At 41.1% G+C, this 19,123-nt stretch overlaps 1 protein-coding gene across 1 annotated transcript in view; it reads right to left on the bottom strand.

Annotated features, from left to right (window-relative positions):
- LOC115773465 (thyrotropin-releasing hormone-degrading ectoenzyme) overlaps window positions 1–19,123 on the bottom strand; it is a 220,608-nt gene that overhangs the window by 46,010 nt on the left and 155,475 nt on the right. The window contains exons 6-8 of the mRNA XM_030720212.1: window positions 17,051–17,164; window positions 6,002–6,139; window positions 5,123–5,188 (exon numbers count right to left, since the gene is read on the bottom strand). Coding sequence (XP_030576072.1) covers window positions 5,123–5,188; window positions 6,002–6,139; window positions 17,051–17,164 — 318 coding nt within the window. The remainder of the gene's footprint in view (window positions 1–5,122; window positions 5,189–6,001; window positions 6,140–17,050; window positions 17,165–19,123) is intronic.

The following is a 19,123-nucleotide window of genomic DNA, read 5'->3' on the forward strand; positions in this document are numbered from 1 at the left end:
AAGCGGGAATTATCTTTCTTTTGCTCGCACTTAAACAGAATCCAGCTCTGTGGGAAACACTGAGGATCTTCCTAGGATGCCTCCCGGACGCCTCCTAGCTGTGGTGTTTTAGGCACGTCCAACCGAGAGGAGACTCCAGGAGCAGAATAAGAATACGCTGGATTGACTGTTTTTCTCAACTAGCCTTTGGAAGAGCTGGAGGGAGTGCCAGTGACTGTTGCTCCACTAGGAAATGGATGGATGGAACCCATCACCATTTTTAAAAGGATGCAGGGTCAGTACAAGGACCTCAATCAAAGAAGCATCAAAATTTTAAAGCAGGTTAATAACATCTGGCTGTTATTTACTCTCTAATTTACCAGTTTTATTAGGCAAAAAATAAAAATGTCAACTTCTGATGCACTTTATTAGATCTCACACTGACCTGGGGATGGGAACATGGGGATATATTATATTTCAAAACTCTCCCAAGTCTCTCTTATCCACAGTGCCCAAGGTTGTTCATTTTGGCCTTGCGGTTGTGAAGCTGTAACTGACTGAATTCAGGGGCACTCTCTCAGGTATTATTAAATTTCCACCTATGTCTGTGTGAATTTCTGAAAGGCCTTTTGAGAGGAACATTTACAGGTGTTTGAACCTGTACATTTGAAAGTCAGTGACATGATGAGAAGAGTCAGAGAAGACAGTCTGTGTAAAAAGTCTAAGGGGTTTTGGGCTCAATCCCAAACACTCTAAGTTACATTTTCCAAGCTAATGAACCAGATGAAGACTCCAAGGGGCATTTTCTCATTCAACAGGGACTGAGTGGCGTGGTGGCTTTGTTTTCAGCCTGCAGTTCTTCAGCAACAGTTGGGTCTGACTTAATCCCAGCCCGTTTTCCAGAGCAAGAAACTCATTCCCACTACAGTGGATTGAGAGTTGCAACCTCTCAGGGAAGCTGGCAGTTGGTTGGGTTCATAATAAAACAAGGAAAAGGCAGGGAAGTAGTGCTAGATAACAGAACACCTACAGAGACCGAGCACTAATCTCCTCCTCGGTGATTCCTCCGTCCTTTGTGTGCCTTAGCGTGGATTCCCAGTCAGTCGTTTGTCGTGGCGCGTATGGAGCTCGATAAGGAAGATTTTTATTGGAACAAGATGACACACATGATAACAACACTGAGCATGTTTGGGAGTTTGGCTCTGCCACCTTCACTAATTCTGACATGAAGGGAGATAAAAAAAAAAAAGGCCCGCACACACATACACTCAGAGTCTGAGCCTGACTCTGTTGGTTTTAACTGTGTGAGTCGCTTTAAACCAAATGTTTTGCAGTGATAACAAGCATTCTATAGCAAATACAATGTGTTTGAGTAGTCAGAGGTCATTAAAGGAAATCAGTAGGTGTAAGTAAGGGATTTCTATTGTTGTAGGTATGTTTAGAGCCTAATGAGGACTTGCTTTCCCTCATCTGAAGATGAACTTGAACCAATAAACACCCTCTTTTTTTTTTTAAATCTTGCCTTCAGCCGACTTCCTCCGGGCTCCTGAAAAGCTCCTAAATTCGTTGTTCACTGTAGGTGGTTATTTAAATCCTGTCCAGATAATATTGATAATTGTTAATGAGGTTCCAGGTTTTATGCCGCATTGAAGTCATGCTGGAGCAACCATAATCATCACTATCTATTCACATCAACACACGAGTCAGGATCCAGTCTGGGAAACTCTTGATTTCTCTGAAAGCTCTCGATATCTGACTCTGAGATCGGGGATAAAGAAAAGGTGAACTAATATTGATGTTTCACGTCTGCCAAAGTCCACTCGTTAAGGTAATTAAAGCCGAACTGATGAGATGCTACAGATATCGTCAGTGCCCAGTATTTGATCTTCACACGTCTGACTGAGCTGCAGTACACTTAGCCCGAACTCAAGTCTGGAAATCCATATCTCATGTACTCCAGGTGTCAGTGGGCTCTTACTACGTTCCACAACATTTACACACCTTATAGCACTTTAAAGGATCCTCATGGAGCCTAAAAAGCATCCTAAGACTCCTGAATGGTCCCAAAGCATTTAATCGATCACACTAAACACAGCTTAAATAGACAAATTATAGGAAATAAAGACATATGGCTGGTTGCAGAATAATATCATTTCAAATGATTTCAGAGTAAAGTTTCTAGTTTAAAACTGCCCCAGTGTATTCAAGTTTAACAGATTTTCAGCCTTTTACTGCTTTCTAAAACAGGCACAAACTATTATTGATTTTATTATACATATGAGTCATCTTTTACAGTATAGATAAAACATTAAATAACTAAAAAAAAAACTAGCTGTTTTTTTTCCAACACAGATGACAGAAAATGTGGCTGCTTTGGCTTTCTGCTTTATTATTTTATATCTCTGGTGTTTTTGTCTTCTTATGGTTATTCTCTCTTTTTGGGATAGATTTTTAAATTACTTTTCACGATGAAGATATTAAGTATACAGAGCCTCTCACTCCAGGGACCCCTGAAACCCCTGGGCCTGTGGTACAGTAATCCATCCATGCATGTACAATATTTAAACCTTCATGAAGCCAAGACAGAAATTTTAGATTTTTCTGGGACTTGCAGAAAGCTGATCAAATGCACCAACTTTCATGAGCACATAAAGTCACAAATGTTTTTCACATAAAGCATAAAATGTTACAGTATTATCTTTGCTAAGAAAAGCATGAACAATCATAAATTATTTGGGTTACAGCTCCTGTCACACCGCAAATCATCAGAATGAGACTCCATCACATGGCATTGCAGTTGTTTAGCATGGCTTGTTATATGCTGTATTTTTCACTAAACACCTGATTAGGTGTTGAAACGCTCTGACAGAGAGGTTACGACTGTGAAAGGCTTTGTTGCTCTACTTAATATCATCTAAACTACTGAAGAAAATATTCTCTCCAGACTCACTGCTGGGGACTGAAACTAATGCTCTTATTACATAGTATGTTGTAATGCTCAGCACAGTGTATGTGAGAGGAGCTGCAACACACACACACACAGTGTATTTGCCCTGCCCTGCTGCTGGATCAGCAGTATTTTATATAGAATCTGATTCTCAGTATGTTCCAGGTCACTGACAGTTTCTGCAGGAAAACCAGGACATAGTGAGAGTGTGTGTGTGTGCGCGCGTGTGTGTGTGTGCAAGGATTCACACATATTTCTGTAACTCCATTCCGGGGGGTAAAAAATACATTTAACCCACTTTCACGTTACATCATACAGCTTCATTTTTACCATAACTGCAAACGGTCTCCTTCCAGTTTGGAGGATAAAAAGACCGTAGCAGTCAAAGAAACTATGTGACCACGATGGTGTGATTTCAGTGTTTGCTGCTCTCATGTTTCTGAGACACCGTCACAGATTGAACCCTCAAAGAGCCGCACAGCAACCTGAACCACAAATATGCAACACAAACCGTCATTAATGTAACTACCGCTGTGTGTCACAACTCCAGCGTGACAGTCTATTAATACTGTGAGAGTTCTACAAGAAATAATTCCTGTGTTCCCAAATAACTTCTTCCTCACCAGAGTTTCAGACGGATGAGGGATCTAAAACAATCTAGGAAATGCAGGGTACTTTATTATACTCAAGATTTACTTATTAATGCCCGACTACTGCTGCAATCAAACTATTCAAACAATGCTAGAAATCTGGAGGGGTAGAGGATAGATTTATAATAAATAGATGGATGTAGCTTGGGATCAAAGTAAAGCCTGCATTCATTTTGATGGCCAGCAGGGGGCGACTCCTCTTTGCATAAATAAGTCAAAATGCATTTAAGTATTCAAAAAATAACATGGCTTCTTGCGAGGTTTACACGTTCCTGATGAGTTTATCATCTCAATCAATAGTTTTGAGTCTTACTGAACAGGAGTCTCATTTTGCTGTATTATTATTGTCCTATTTAGAGTAAAACAGACAATTCAATTCAGCTCAGCTCCTTTTTTTTTTAGCACCAAATTACAACAATCATCTCATAGTGCTTTATATTGTAACATAAAGACCCCACAGTGATACAGACAAACACCCCAACAATCAGACGAGCCCCTATGAGCAGCACTTGGTGACAGTGGGAAGGAAAAACTCCCTTTTAACAGGAAGAAACCTCCAGCAGAACCAGGTTCAGGGAGGGGCAGTCATCTGCTGTGACCAAAGCAGGGCATGCTTTAGGGAGGGCCTACCTTGTGGGTGACAAATCCCTACCACAGGGATCCTCAAATCCAGGCCTCAAGGTCTGCAGGTTTTACATGTATCCCTGATCCAACACACCTGAATCAAATGGCTGAATTACTTCCTCAGTATGCAGTCAAGTTCTCCAGAGTCCTGCTAATGACTTCTATATTTGACTCAGGTGTGTTGAAGCAGAGACACATCTAAAACCTGCAGGACACCGGACCTCGAGGCCTGGATTTGAGGATCCCTGCCCTACCATATGAAGCTCCCCTCGGTGGCTAAAACCAAGTTCACAAATCAGTAGCTGTCTTTGCGACGGCTGAATCTGCCTTCTACACACACGTCTCTGGGTAATTTTAAGGAAACTATGTCCTAAAAAAAAAAAACACATGGATGACTTTTTTTTTAGAACACTCTAAAAATTCTGATGGCAGCCCCGGGATAGACTGGTGACCTGTTCACTGTACACCATGATATGAAAGTAGGAATGCAAAATAAGCATTTCTAAAGTCCTGTCTCCTGTCCCGTACCCTCAGAAAATCTGTCCTTTCAGTATTCTAAATTTAACCTCTAGGAATGTATTTAACTTTTGCATTTTGTTGCTCTGGCTGTGTCCAGCTTAAGTTCAGGTCACTTAAAATTGATCAAAAATATCGACAGGAAAAAGTTGCAAACTTCCTCTCAGAGTGTCCCTCCAGCCAAATCTCCTTATTCGCTCCTCATCTGTATTCACAGTGTGTTCCAAACAGTCAGGAGTCAGGGTTTAGCTAAAATATGGCTGAACACACACCCACAGTGTTTCTGTCTGAATCCTTCCATGTTGTGTTGGTGATAAATCACTTTAAAGCCCAAAGACCCAGCTGTTCCCTTTGATTTAAAAACCTCTGTATGCACAGCTGGACCCGCAGAGAGGCAGGAACTTACATTGAGTCCTTTCTGGAACAGCGGCTGCCCCATCACGTTAGCCAGCATCCGGATCAGTGCCGCCCCCTATGGAGAGCAAAGAGAAACACACTTTCAAACAAGGTTAACACCACCACCATCCTCCCTGGAGTTGCTGTGATCAGTGGAGGAAAAGTAGATGAAAGTCAACTTTGGTGAACTTTGAAATTAGACACTGACTTAGATCCACATTTTAAACTGCCCAGACTGCTGATCATCAAACTAAAAGAAGTGGAACGATGCTTCTCTCCTGTGTTCTGCTTTAAAGTCTATAACCTCAATTTGTCAAAGTATGTAGGCAATTACAAGACAGAAGTTGATGGTACAACTACATCTATTGTGTGACTGGAGCCAGTTCAACATGACCAGGCAGCTACATTTAAAGTGGTTTGTTAAAAGTTCCCTTTCAGAGAGCTGGAACAAACTCAAACCAGTTTTAATCAATGGTAGTGCCACAAGAAAGGCACAAGATCTCAATTTATAATCAATAAGCCAAGCTCCAGTCCTCTGTCACATGAACTTTCCACATCTGCGTGTCTGTCACCAGAACATCTGCAGCACATCCTTGAAATTATGACTTGGGAGCGACCACAGATCATACATGTCTTCACAGCCCATTACTGTTTCAGTACTGTGGGCCGGTTCCCACCATCGCCAACCAGGAGCACCCCCACAAACCTCGACTCTTTAGAGATACACCATATATGGATAATCAACATTATTTACATTATGGTTTTGGCTCATTGGTATACACTGGCTGGAAATATAGAAGCTTCCCACTTAGTCCTCAAGTAGTCCATGTGTCTTAGTATCACTAATAAATTCAAAACAACTGAATTTCTCTTGCAGTTGGCTTCTTACTTTTTTGTAGGCAATCCAGTCAAAGACTCGGTCAATGTCCGTCGCCTGTTCCACTTCCTGAGAGATGGGATGGGAGGAACTCAAGCCATCCAATAGCATCACCTCATGAAGGACGTCAGTCAAGAAACGCTGCTTCTCCTGAAGACACAGACAGTTGATTTTGTTTCAGATATGGTCAATAAGCCCCCCACACACACACACACACAAAACATACAACTGACAGAAGAGTGACAGAAAGCAAATATATTAACCAGCAGTCTGACATTTAACAAAAGTACAAATCCAATCATGGGCTGTGCCTTACAGCAGACCTTAATTGTTGATCCAGTTAACCCTGTTTTTAAAGATTTCATCCTTTTCCTGAGAGACCATATTCCAGTCCTCACCAACCAACATTATTGGTCATAGATAAAAATTCATGCAAAAGGTCAGAGACAAGAAAAACGTGCCTAGAATAATCCAACAATCCAGTGAATCTCAGGAAACCATGTTTTCCTAGTAGGAAAAACTGGATGTTTCTCCTTTTACTAGACTTTTTTTTTGGACTTTGATGGTTTTGTTCCAGCTCAGCTTGTTGCAGATTAAACAGTTATATGTAGAAAACACACTCAGCAAGTTCAGTAAGTAAATGTTCAGCTGTGGCTCATCGCTGCTTTTTGGGACCTCGTTGTTCAGGACTTTCACCTTATCCAACTTCTGCAGTTTCTCTCTCACCTTCTCTTCCTTCGTCCTCGTGGTTATTTTCTAATTGCGTCCACTGTGTATCTTTCCGTGTTGTCTGTTCTCTCTTTTGATCTCTCCTCAATCCCGTGTCTCATCTTCTTTGCGGTCTTCATTCCCTCCCATTACTCCTCTTCTTGTTTCCTCTCCTCATCTGCTTTTCTGGTTTCGAGGTTTTAATATACATCTGCAAGCATGTGGAGATTTAATGAGCTCTGTCTAAATTACCCCTGGGATCTGGCTAAATCCAGAGAAGTGTGGCTCTGTCTAATTCATGGATTATAGTGTTTACTATGGAGATTTAGTTTTAATGAACCTCCTTCTTGTTAAGCAATGGAATTGTTGGCTTATTAAGTTTCAGATGTTAATGAATAGAATGAATAGTAACTTTTTTTTTTTTTTTTTGTAAATTAACAGTTATCTGTGGGGATCTGGCTAATTCTTGGTCCAACGTGTTTGGGTGTAATTCCTGGATTAAAGTAGTGTGCACTAAGTAGATGTAGTTTTAATGATCCAGCATCTTGCTAAACAAAAGTTTCTAATGAACAAAAGAAACAACAAAGATTTTATAGCATCTGCTGGGATCAGACTACTCCTTGGTAGATGACTGCTGATTTACATTTGTCACATTTTCATCTTGTTAAGCAGTTTTAAGTTTGAACATTCTGAAACTGCAGAGTCAGGGGAGTCTCATTTTTGGTTCCAGATTCTTTTTATAAGTTAGTTTCTTATCTGCAGTAATGAACTGTCTAATATCTGGCAAGAGGAAGTGATGGCAGTTTGAATCTCAGTGGGTATGAATAACTCAGTTTTACTTCAGACAAACAGTTTTTTTTAAATAAAAATAATTGTTACAGGGCTGCCAGAAGAGTTGCCCCCCCCATTTTTGTTTTAAACAGGATCCCTCCTCAGAGGATTTGGCTAAATCCTGCTAAAAGACAGACTATTGCTTTCATCTCAGAGTCAACAGAAAGGCACACATAGAGGTAAACACACAGTTCAGGGACTCCACCATGAATTACACAATTAGTCAATTAGTTAAATGGCACATTTGGATGAAGCTAAATGCGTCTACGAGAAAAAAAAATTGGTCTAAATGAGACATCAGCTCTAATTAAGAGACACTTTAAATCACCTGGAGAGAGAGAAACGGGGGGTCCATCTGGTCCATATGTTCATTATGAACCAGATGGACCCACATGTGGAGGGATGGCTAATAGGCCAACAGTCAGGGTAAACACAAACACGCACACACAGATGGAGGGATAGGACGGTGTTCAGGAGCAGCTGCTGAACTTTTAAAACGTCTGCTCGTCTCATCGCTCCGTCTTCCTTCACTTCCAGCCTGTCACTCCTCCTCACCGCCTGTTCTTCCTCCTCCCTCCTCGTTCCATCCTCCTCTTCATTTTGGGGTCATTTAAACTTGGCACGTTTGAGTAACAGACAGCACTCTGTGTGACACTTTCATGATGAACTCGTCATTGCAAGGCCACAAAAAAAAAAAATCATGTTTTTGATTGACTGTGATGTTTGTTCAAATAAGTTTTTTACTCATGATGAGGAAAGAGCGAATCTGATCGAGGGACCCAGGGATGCATCGCACATACACAACACTAAAGCATATCCTGCTTTGTCATCCTTTTTTACTCTAATGGAGACATTAATTTACAAAATGAGCATCACACAGTATTAAAATAAGACCTGAAACTAGCATTCAAGACCATAAACTAATTACGACCATGTAAGGAAAATGGAAAGTAAGCTTAAGCTTAAGAACAGGCTGGTGGAAGTACGATGCACAAAAACTACAACAATGGTGCCAGAAATCCAAAAACACAAAGGTGCTAGAAGGAACCAATGGGAACACAGACATGAGGAGCATGATGCTGACCACAGATTAGGAGCTCAACATGGGAACAAATGAGACAGAGACTGTGGATCAGAGCACTATAAATAAGAACTAAAAAGATACTGGATGATAACAGATAAAGACGGGAAGCAAAATTGCAAGAAATTAATGAGGAAACAATGACACAGAAGAATGAAAATCTCCCAGTAAGAAACAAGAGAAACTGAGTAATAATATGAACCAAAATGTCTACAACACCATGACAAAACTGATTCTAGAAATCAAGCTTTGAAGTTCAACAATGCCAAGAAATTCCAGGCTCAGGCTTCCATTTAGCACTTTTCTACCTGACCAAGCCTGCTTCTGTCAGCTCGTTCCAACTGAACTTGGAACACCTGCTTAATGTGGTAACCAATGAATAAAGCTGCAGGAACTGTGACGATGGTGCAACGTTCAATAATCTGAAACTGACAAACCTTCATCTGGCAGCAAAAAGAAGAGAATGAGAACCGATTACTAGTGACTTGCATGATGGAGAATATTTACAATTACACCATCTGCAACCAGGCTTTCTCAATCAGACACTGACATCAAATAACAGGCACAGAGGAAAGATCATTAGAGGAGTGAGGCTACGGAAGACCCATCACTGAGAGCCTCCAGCGCTTAATGGATAATTAATGTGCACATCATATAGAAGTCATGAACTCAAACCTTGCTTGATAACATTCAAAACAATAATTTACCTCATCTGAGCATATCATTTCACAGGAGACATGTCAGGGGTTGTTAAGAATATTAATTGTTTTTTTCATGTTTTGTAAAATAGCCTAGAGGAAATATCCATGCATGTCACATTCAATGTAATTATGGCCATAGGACATAAACAAGCAGCAAGAAAATACATTATGTTGCCAAAAGTATTCACTCATCTGCCTTCAGAGACAAATATAAATTTGAGTAACATCTTATTCTTAATCCAGAGGGTTTAATAAGATGTGGGCCTACCCTTTGCAGCTATAACAGCTTCAACTGTTCTGGGAAGGCTTTCCACAGGTTTAGGAGTGTTAATGGGAATTTTTGACCAGTCTTCCAGAAGCACATTTGTGAGGTCAGACACTGATGTTGACACTGGCTCACAGTCTCTGCTCTAATTCATCCTAAAGGTGTTCTATCAGGCTGAGGTCAGGACTCTGTGTAGGCCAGTCAAGTTCTTCCACACCAAACTGGTTCATCCATGTCTTTATGGAGCTGCTTTGTTCACTGGTGTGCAGTCATGTTGGAACAGGAAGGGGCCATCCCCAAACTGTTCCCACAGAGTTGGGAGCATCAAATTGTCCCAAATGTCTTGGTATGCTGAAGCATTAAGTGTTCCTTTCACTGGAACTAAGGGGCCGAGCCCAACTCGTGAAAACACCCCCACACCATAACCCCCCCCCCCTCCATCAAACTTTACACAATGCAGTCAGACAGGTACCGTTCCCCTGGCAACCACCAAACCCAGACTCCTCCCTCAGATTGGCAGATGGAGAAGTGTGATCCATCCCTCCAGAGAACACGTCTCCACTGCTCTAGGGTCCAGTGGCGGTGTGCTTTACACCACTGCATCAACGCTTTGCATTGAGCTTGGTGATGTAAGGCTTGGATGCAGCTGCCATTGAAACCCATTCCATGAAGCTCTCTGTTCTTGAGCTGATCTGAAGGCCACATGAAGGTTGGAGGTCTGCAGTGATTGACTCTGCAGAAAGTTGGTGACCTCTGCATATTATGCGCCCCAGAAACATTGATTTTTAAAGATGCTAGGGTTGAGAGGCTTTTTCTTCTGGTGACTTTACAGGCTGAAGATGGAATTTAAATAAACAGTTATTCATTTTGAAGTTTTACTTTTCACAGGGTCGAATACTGTTTCAAATGGCATTCTTTTACACTTACACTTTCTACTTTGAGTGCACAAATATGTTCACAGCATAAAGTATTGGATGGTATCCCTCCCACCATAAAAACGTCGAGTGTGGAGACCTTGTACACCTCTAGTCATCAGTGTAGACAGAGTGCAAAAAGCTGGGACCAACAAACGCTTTTCAGCCAGCAGGAGGATTTGTCATCAGCACCAGTACCTTTTTTCCAAATACTGCAGGTAAAACTACACACTGTATGTGTATTTTGGTGTTGTGTTAACTGTCTTCACTGCAGAGGGATTTTGTATTATGTGAGGTCAGAGATCAAATGTGATGTGCGTTTTTTAATATGTCAGCACCTTAAGCCTGCACTCAGTCATCAAAACTTTGAGAAGCATGACTTTAAAAGTCTTCAGTCCAGAGTCAGGACCGATTCATCTCAAACACTCATCTGTCTGCCACCGTCACAGTGCTGCAGCTTTGCTTACAGCGGTGATGAGAAGATATGGAAGAGCTGCAAGACTGCAGAATTATAAAATACGTACTGACAATAATACAGGAAAGATAATGCTCCCCAAATATTTCCATTAAATACTTTGATTTCCCAGCAGGCTCAGTGCTGTAAGCCAGCGTGTGCTATTAAACTGAATACAAACAGTCTTTTGTCATCCTTGAAACGTTCACTTCAAAGATGAGAGAAGAGGTTGAATATCGATCGTCCTCTCTCCTCTTCAACATGAATATTTTATTTTTTCCATAGGAAGTCTATTTGTTCCAGTCAGTCAACACTCACCTCTGACCTGCTTCCTGCACACAGAACAGATAAACAAATGTGCTGCTGTCAGCGTTAAAAAAACAAAACAAACATTTGTTTACTTCATAAAATTATGCAGAATGGCTGCTCACACGCACCGAGATCATTTTCACTACTTAACCTCTCATCATCCCCCAAGTCACTGGTAACCCATCTCATGTATGTGCAGCAGGCACAGACACACATACCTGCCTGAATTACAGCCTCAGTACATGCATAAATAGATGGATGTGGCCCATTTGTGAAACCCTGACTTGAGCATTGTGATTATTGCAGTCTTGGATTGTTGGAGGCAGAAGTGATATAATTTAGATGAGATGCTGACTTGCTGAAGTTATCATCTAATCCAGTGTTTCTCAAACTGTGGGGCGCGCCCCCAGGGTCGTGACAGGTGGGGGGCGTGAACGACCTGGGAGAAAAGTCATGCGGAAGAAATGTTGAACATTGGATTAATTCTCACGGTGGAACAAGGAAACGTTAGCAGGTACGTTAGCACAGCGACTAGCGAAACTCTCCATCGTCACACGATGGAGAACGTTAGAGAACCACTGACCTAAACAATCCTCGTTAGCAAGCTGCACAGACCTGCTAATTAGTGCAAAGGAACAGACTCAAAACGCTTGAATTTAACTCAACAAAACTGAAGCAGACTTCTTTGTGGTCTGCACCACACAGCAGGATTTGTCAGATTAAATCTCATTAAAAATGTTACAAAAGGCGCCCAAACCTCAAGCACGGAGAAGAAATTCAGTTCAGTGACACCAGTTAGTGGAGGCTGAGCAGAAAGACATTGGCTACGCATGCCATGCATCTAATAATGCATAACTGTAACAAAATGGTGATTGTCTCATTTTTGGAACCTCTCTCATGTGGCCATTTGAGGAACTGCAGGTTGCCACATGGGAGAAGATGATGAAAATCTCTGCACCCACATTACAGAGAAAAGAAAATCTCCATAGTAATTGATTGCACATATATTGGAAGCAAATAACACACCACTAAGTCTTAAAGACGTTTCATATGCGTGCCTGTTACACAAATATGAGACAGTTTTAAAAAAGGAGGGAAAAAAAGGTTGATGCTTTAAACATATTTTATTTATTAATTTGTTAAATTATATAAAACTGAGTACTCTCGAGTGTCTTGACTTTGAGGAGGTCACAATGTGTTACGATTATCAGCAAATTGGGATTAAAAATGTGGAACAAGTAAAATATTTAGAAACTACAGTTAAATTTTTCAGCTAAGTACGATTCCGGTTTGTGTTGGGATAAAGTTGTGATTAGTTTCCCTGCTGTGTCCCCGTTACCGCTGTGTCGATCCAAGATCAACACACTGTGTCTGCAAAATGTATGATTTTGATCATTTGGCTTTTCATTAAAGTCTCAGAGAAGCGGGCCGTCATTACACTTGTATAAACCAAGTTTAATTCTGCTTTAAAAAATAATTAGTCGGCACATCTCTGGGGAGGATACATTAACTTTTAAGCACTTGTGATTAGGAGAAGGGCTTTGATCACGCTGGACCAAAATCAAACACAACAAGATTACAAGCCGACTCACAATGCTCTGCCAAAGCTTCCTCTCAGCTTCATTTATGACACTTTTTGTCAAAAATTCTTTCCCCATACTTTATGTCCCAATCCCAGGCCACTGAGCCAGCTCCTCAGGGGCGTTTCCAGGCCAGTCGGGATAACTGTGGCTTCCACAGTTCTGCTCTGAGGTCCCTCCCAGCATCTGTGAATCCACAGTTTGAAGTTTTAACTTTTTATAGGTTTTGTGGAGAAAGTGAAGCGCTTTTGTTTTTTTTATTTTCACATGAATTACCATTGAAAACGCCCACCCACTGATCGACTCTGCAGCTAACCCTCACAAGCTTTAACAAAGTTCATCCATATATTTGACGGGTATTGTTAGGTGTGCTTGCACATCTGACATCCTGCTATTATTCCATCCACCTTATTAAACCTGATTTGATTTATTCCTGTGCTGATTGGCTGCAGAAGGCTCACCTGCACTCATATAATGCCAGAGATGGCAGAACATGAGTTGTCTCAGCCTCTCTCACACATCCATCAGCACTGGGGTTATTCCTCTGTTGCAAAAGCTACAGAGGAATAACGTTTATTAATTATGAGTTGGGTTGGGAGGTACCAGCAGTCCTGTTTTCAGTTTTGCTTTTATTAGTTTAGGGAAGAAACTAGCAAGCTTCATCTATAAACTGAGTGAGTGCAACACACATACATAGATATTAAACAATGCTAAGCAAAAGAACTAATGAAATCACTCACCAAACTGGAGCTCAGACTTTTTGGATGATCTCCCAGTGCAATGAAACTAAAGAGCTCCATTATTTGCCAGATAATTTAAGCATGAAAAAGCACCAAAAGTCTAGACATGGCCAAGATGTTCAGTTCAGTGACTCAAACAGACAGCCATCAGCATCTACCTACCACCTATTCCCATGAATAAACCCTAAATCCCCAACAGCTAAGATCTATGGAGAATGACTCAAGTGGTCATTGGAGGAACTGCAGTTTTCCCTGGAAGTGTCCCTGGAAGCATAAGCAGCAAAGCCCCGGAGTCTTCATTCCTGCCCACATATCCAGATCCTCATCGTCCTGATGAAACCCCGGAGTGAATATATATAACCTCTCCAGCATATTCTGGAGAGGTTATAGTAGCAGCTGATTGGATATGTGATTGATTGACTAACACAGAAACAATCTATTCCTGTCCTCATCATATTTATATTTGTTTCCCTTCTCCTGTGTTTTGCTCCTGGCCCTGCAGCGCTGTGACTCACTGCTGATGGAAATGGCCTTTTTTTAAATAAAAACCTGCATTAGAAATAAATTATTTTATCAGCACCAGTTTCGCTTTATCATTGTTGTGCTTGTTATTGGAGAAACACTTTGTTTCTATTAAAGCGTCCAGCCGTGCAGAACGGCAGTAACAGGGATTTAAAAATGCCATGTCGCTCAGAAGCAGACTGTGTGTGTGTGCAGAAGATAAGGTGTTTCAGTGTACTACATTCTCTATTGGAAGAAAATCACAACATTCTTGGGCAGAAACAAAGCAGGAAGTGTGCATGTGCAGTAATTTAAAGTTCTGCAGCGTTCACCGTTTTCTGAGAACTTCTCTGAGTTTGTCCTTTAGAGAGGGGGGTGGGGTGGGGTGGGGGGGTAGCCCGGGAGGCTTTGAGCAAATTTGAGGAAGGTTTCATTTCTAATTTTATATTGTTTTGAGTTGAATCATCCTCTGAGTCAATTTGTTTGCAAACCTGAGCAGAATAAAAGAAAGCAGGATTTTACCTGCTGAGGAGATTCACGGCTGAATTTCTGCTGAACTTCAGGGAAACAGTTTTAGACAAAGGAGGAAGCAGATATCGATTCATGTGAGTGAAGGAAGGTGGAAGAGTTCAGGAGGAGACCTCGCAGTCAGGACTTCCTCCTCCTCAACAGCCGCTTTTAACTCTGTTCTTATATCCAAATGCATTAGAAGTTATGTAAAGATTTTACAGAGAAAAGAGAAACAAGGTAGGCTGTTAAAAATAGAACAACAGGCTGATCTGCTCGTACAATTATCTGCTTCAATGGTTCTCACAAGAGTGCGGTGAGAAGCACTGATGGCTGTTTGTTACCATCAAACCACAGGTCTCTCTTTGATATGTGGTTTCCAATGGTGCATAGACAGGAAATGAGAACAGGTTAGAGGATAAAGTAATGAGCAGTGTGTCCTGGTAACTTTGATAGAGACTTAAATTTGGCCAGCACCCCTGGATGAGAGCATGAGCAAGACCAATGACATAACTGAGTACCATGATTTTCAAACATTATGTGGCCAAAGCAAACCAAAGCGCAAGCAACACGTTGCTGTAATCACATGACATTTTTCAGTAACACAGTAACATAATGCATTACTGTATGTATTTTTCTTCCTGTGCCTTTGTGCTACAATCAGCTGATTTTAGTTCTGTGTGCAGGGAGGAGGAAAATGGTGGAGTAGTCTACAAGTTTTGAGGAGTGGAAATATGGACATTCATAGATTTTTATTGTGCACGATGGAAAAGTGAAAACTGTGTCCAGGACAGAAACAACAGACCTTTGGCTGTTTGCAAGCATCTGCTCAGACAGCGTGCGAACACCCCTGAGCCCGGCCTGAGCCTGAAATTCAACAGGTAACAGAAGCGGTGACGAGCAGTCAGGCCTGTAGCATCGTGCCCCTCGTTTCTATCTGCTCGTGTTTCTACAGCGGAAAAAGATTATATGTTTGTCCTTATTAGGACAGGGATTTATGTCTGCATGTGGGACCTCAGGTTTATACTGTTACCTGGTAATTATGTGACGATGCATTGTAATGTATTTCATGACTTTTAAAAAAGTGACTTTGATGCAATTGCACCATCTGTAAGGTTGCACGACAGCAACTCCTCTAACCTGTAACTCACCTTTATCAGACTGCTTTAAGTTTGAACTAAACCAAGTTAGTTTTTCAGCTTGCTGTTTATTTTAAAGCTTTAGTTACTTTTTCTTTTGCAGATTGTAAAATCCAATCCACAGAGCCCAAAGCATGCTTTTGTACCAGGCTGTTTATCTCTGCAGCAAATGAAAGTACTTTAAAATTGGAGTCTATGGGGACTCGCTCATTTTGGCCTTTTGAGGAACTGCACCTTGCACTAACTGACCCAGTTAAGTTTTTGGTTTACAGGCTCATTGTTGTCTTCCATCTTTTCCATTGATGATCCCACTGGGATGCTGCGTTACATTTAATCCTTAATGTGCTGCACTGAACTTTGTTTAGAAAGCCAGCGACCATAACCTGAAATATCTTCTACTTTATTTCAGTAGTTATGCCAGCTTATTTTATGGTAAGTTTCAGAAAGGGTAAGTTAAACCACATCACTACAGAGACCTTCCCATTATCTAACCCAGTTTGACTGTTATTCTGTCACTGCTACAGTACAATGGAGGAGATCAGGATTTTGTTTGGGGTGCTAAAAGCATCCACAAAAACTGTCCCAGTTACTCCGGATAATCCTCGGATCTCTCTGTCAACACTTTCCATTGAGAATTATTTTCTGCCAAACCAGTAAAAATGAATCCACTGGCTGCTCAACCTCTGAACAGAAAAATAAACCAGGTTTGAAGTTTGATTTCATATTCATTATTTGTTTGCCGCCCTCAGAAATGGGTTTTTTTTTCTGTTTTTAGATCAAATTTTCTGCCTTCGACCCGTGTTGTAGTTGGTGTCTGGGGATTTTTTTTTTGTATTTTACTCTGGAAAAAAAATCGAATTCATATCTGACTGGCTGAGGCCTTCAGCTGAAATCCTGACTCATAAAACCACAAGGAGGGAGAAAAATTAAATTTCATGAGTGAGCAGACAGAGCTTCGGAATACCTGAAAGCACTTCTACACGCTCAGCAGAGAGCTGCATTTCCTGTTTCTCAAAAAAGTCAGTGAAACTCTGCGACCACCAAGTTCTCGGTTATTTCACTCCGCAGTGACATTTTCTGAAGATGCACCTGGTGGTTAAGCTCTTAAGAAATGTTGAGTGTATATTATTATGATTCATATGCCGTTCCCAAAGTTTAACACGAGTCAGAAACTGCAAAGCCAGTTCAAATCTACAGAAACAATCGAGGCAGGTCAGCTGTTCGTGAAAAATGCAAATGTTTGCTGTTTGTAACGTTCTAACGAAGCTGCATTAATGAGTGTGACAGGCATTTGAATACTTAAATGAAGCAAAGGTCAGCTTCATACTCACCATGTTCCACTTTGGGAAGAGAAAGTCGGTGCCGACGTACTCGAAGAAGTGAGCAAAACCTTCTTTTAACCAAACATCCTCCCACCAGACCGGAGTCACCAGATCGCCAAACCACTGAAAGACAAACAGAGGAGGAGCTGATAAATCTTTCAGATTTATTACTTATGAAAATGTTTTATGAACTCCTACAGAAAATCTGTGCTTTCATGAAGGGCAAACTCCACAGTAAGCCAAGCATTCTCATAGTACTGTTACCTTAAGTTACCTTCTCGGTTGATGGAGCTTTGAAAGAACGGTTGTTGATCTGGCTGCTCTTAAAGTTTCTGTTCTCTCTCATGGATTTATTGTAGCTTTTCAGCCTGCTCATGGCCTCCCTTACTTGCACTGACATCTCTTTGGGCCTCATATTGACTGTTCCAGTGAATGTTTATTATACCAAATGCAAGTTGGAAACAGAACCGGATCTTTTATCTGCTAGTGGGGTGGCTGTAGCTCAGGAGGTAGAGCAGGTCACCTACTGATCGGAAGGTCAGCGGTTTGATTCCTGGCTACTCCAGCCTGCATGCCAATGTATTCTTGGGCAAGATACTTAACCCCAAGTTGCTCTCCGACGCCACTGTTGGAGTGTGAATGTTAGATAATTAAAGCACAGAAGTGCTTGTATGAATGGGTGTGCATGGGTAAATGTAAACATGTTGTATAAGCGCTTTGAGTGCTCAGACTGAGTAGAAAAGTGCTATATAAGAACTAGTCCATTTATTACAGTTTGTTGTGGAATAACGAGGGAACAGGCAATAAAAATTATTTAAATCATCCGTCCAATTACTTTTGAGGCTCTGACAATGGAGAGCCGTGCATTAAACATGGCTGTAAATCATAAAGTTAATGCAACACTTTTGTCAAACCCCTTAAATTAAAGGTGAAAGTTTGTTTTTTAATCTACTGTAACTGAGTACTGAGGATAAATAAAAAAAAAAAAGTGCTCTTGTCCAAATGCTTATGCACCAGATTATATTTTATTTGTCAGATTATGCATTAAAGATAGTAAAGAAGTTCAGGGAAAGCTAGTATATGGTGCCAGCACCTAAATGATGGTTAATGTGGCCGTGTCTTTGATTATAAATTATATGTAAGCCTTAAAAACATTTAAATGGGTGAGTTAAAAATCCCCCCGTACAGTTATGGATGGATAAATTAACTATATAGACCAATGCTATCTTTTGTCAGAGCTGGCCTCAAGTGGCCACTTGAATTGCAATATTTGGCACTTGATGCATGTGTTTCATTTTGGGGCTGCAGAGGCTGCAGTTTGATAAAAAACATACTTCAGTCCAGTCATGTATGCATGAAATTGCTGCTTATGCAGTATGTAGCAATTTATTACTATTGTCCATCATTTCATCTCTTGAAGCTCCGGCTGTGAGTGAAATTCAAACTTCCTGAAATTATCCAAAAACAGATTGTTTCACATTCAGTTGTACACATGAAAATTTCCACTCTTAGTCACACAGTCACACCGTGGGCGCTGAACAGACGCATACATTCAGGAAATTAATCTTCAATGTGTGTCCCCAAAATATGTCCAGCATTAAAATATTTGTTAAAATCACAAAGCTAGCGCTGAGGGCACAGAGAACAGAAAAGCCAAAGAAGTGTTCATTTAATTGCAATCTATTCAAAATTTTGTCCATTACAATTTCTACAACCACTCCTGCAGCATAGTTAAAATTTCATATGCCATCTGAAGCACTTGCAAAACAACTCTTGTTGTGCAAAAGAAAAAACCCCAAAACAGAAAATCTAATTAAATCCAGACAAACTTTGAGTAGGGACAGCAGGGCCTTCCAAGTGCTGCTCCTCCTGAAGGACTCACTTGGCCTCCTTGCCTGCCCTGAGCTGATGTGATGAAGCAGGTTTGCTCATCAACAACACTATAGGGCAACCAACAATGTTGCTCTAAAGTGTGACAAAGGAAGTGGAGGCTTTGGCTCTCATTTATCTGGCACGGCACCACCTGATTGGACCGTGAGCCTTTTCTCGAGCTGCCTCGGAGCCTCATCAGAGCAAACCAGC

The sequence above is a fragment of the Archocentrus centrarchus genome, chromosome 23 (genome assembly GCF_007364275.1).
Source record: "Archocentrus centrarchus isolate MPI-CPG fArcCen1 chromosome 23, fArcCen1, whole genome shotgun sequence".
NCBI lineage: Eukaryota > Metazoa > Chordata > Actinopteri > Cichliformes > Cichlidae > Archocentrus > Archocentrus centrarchus.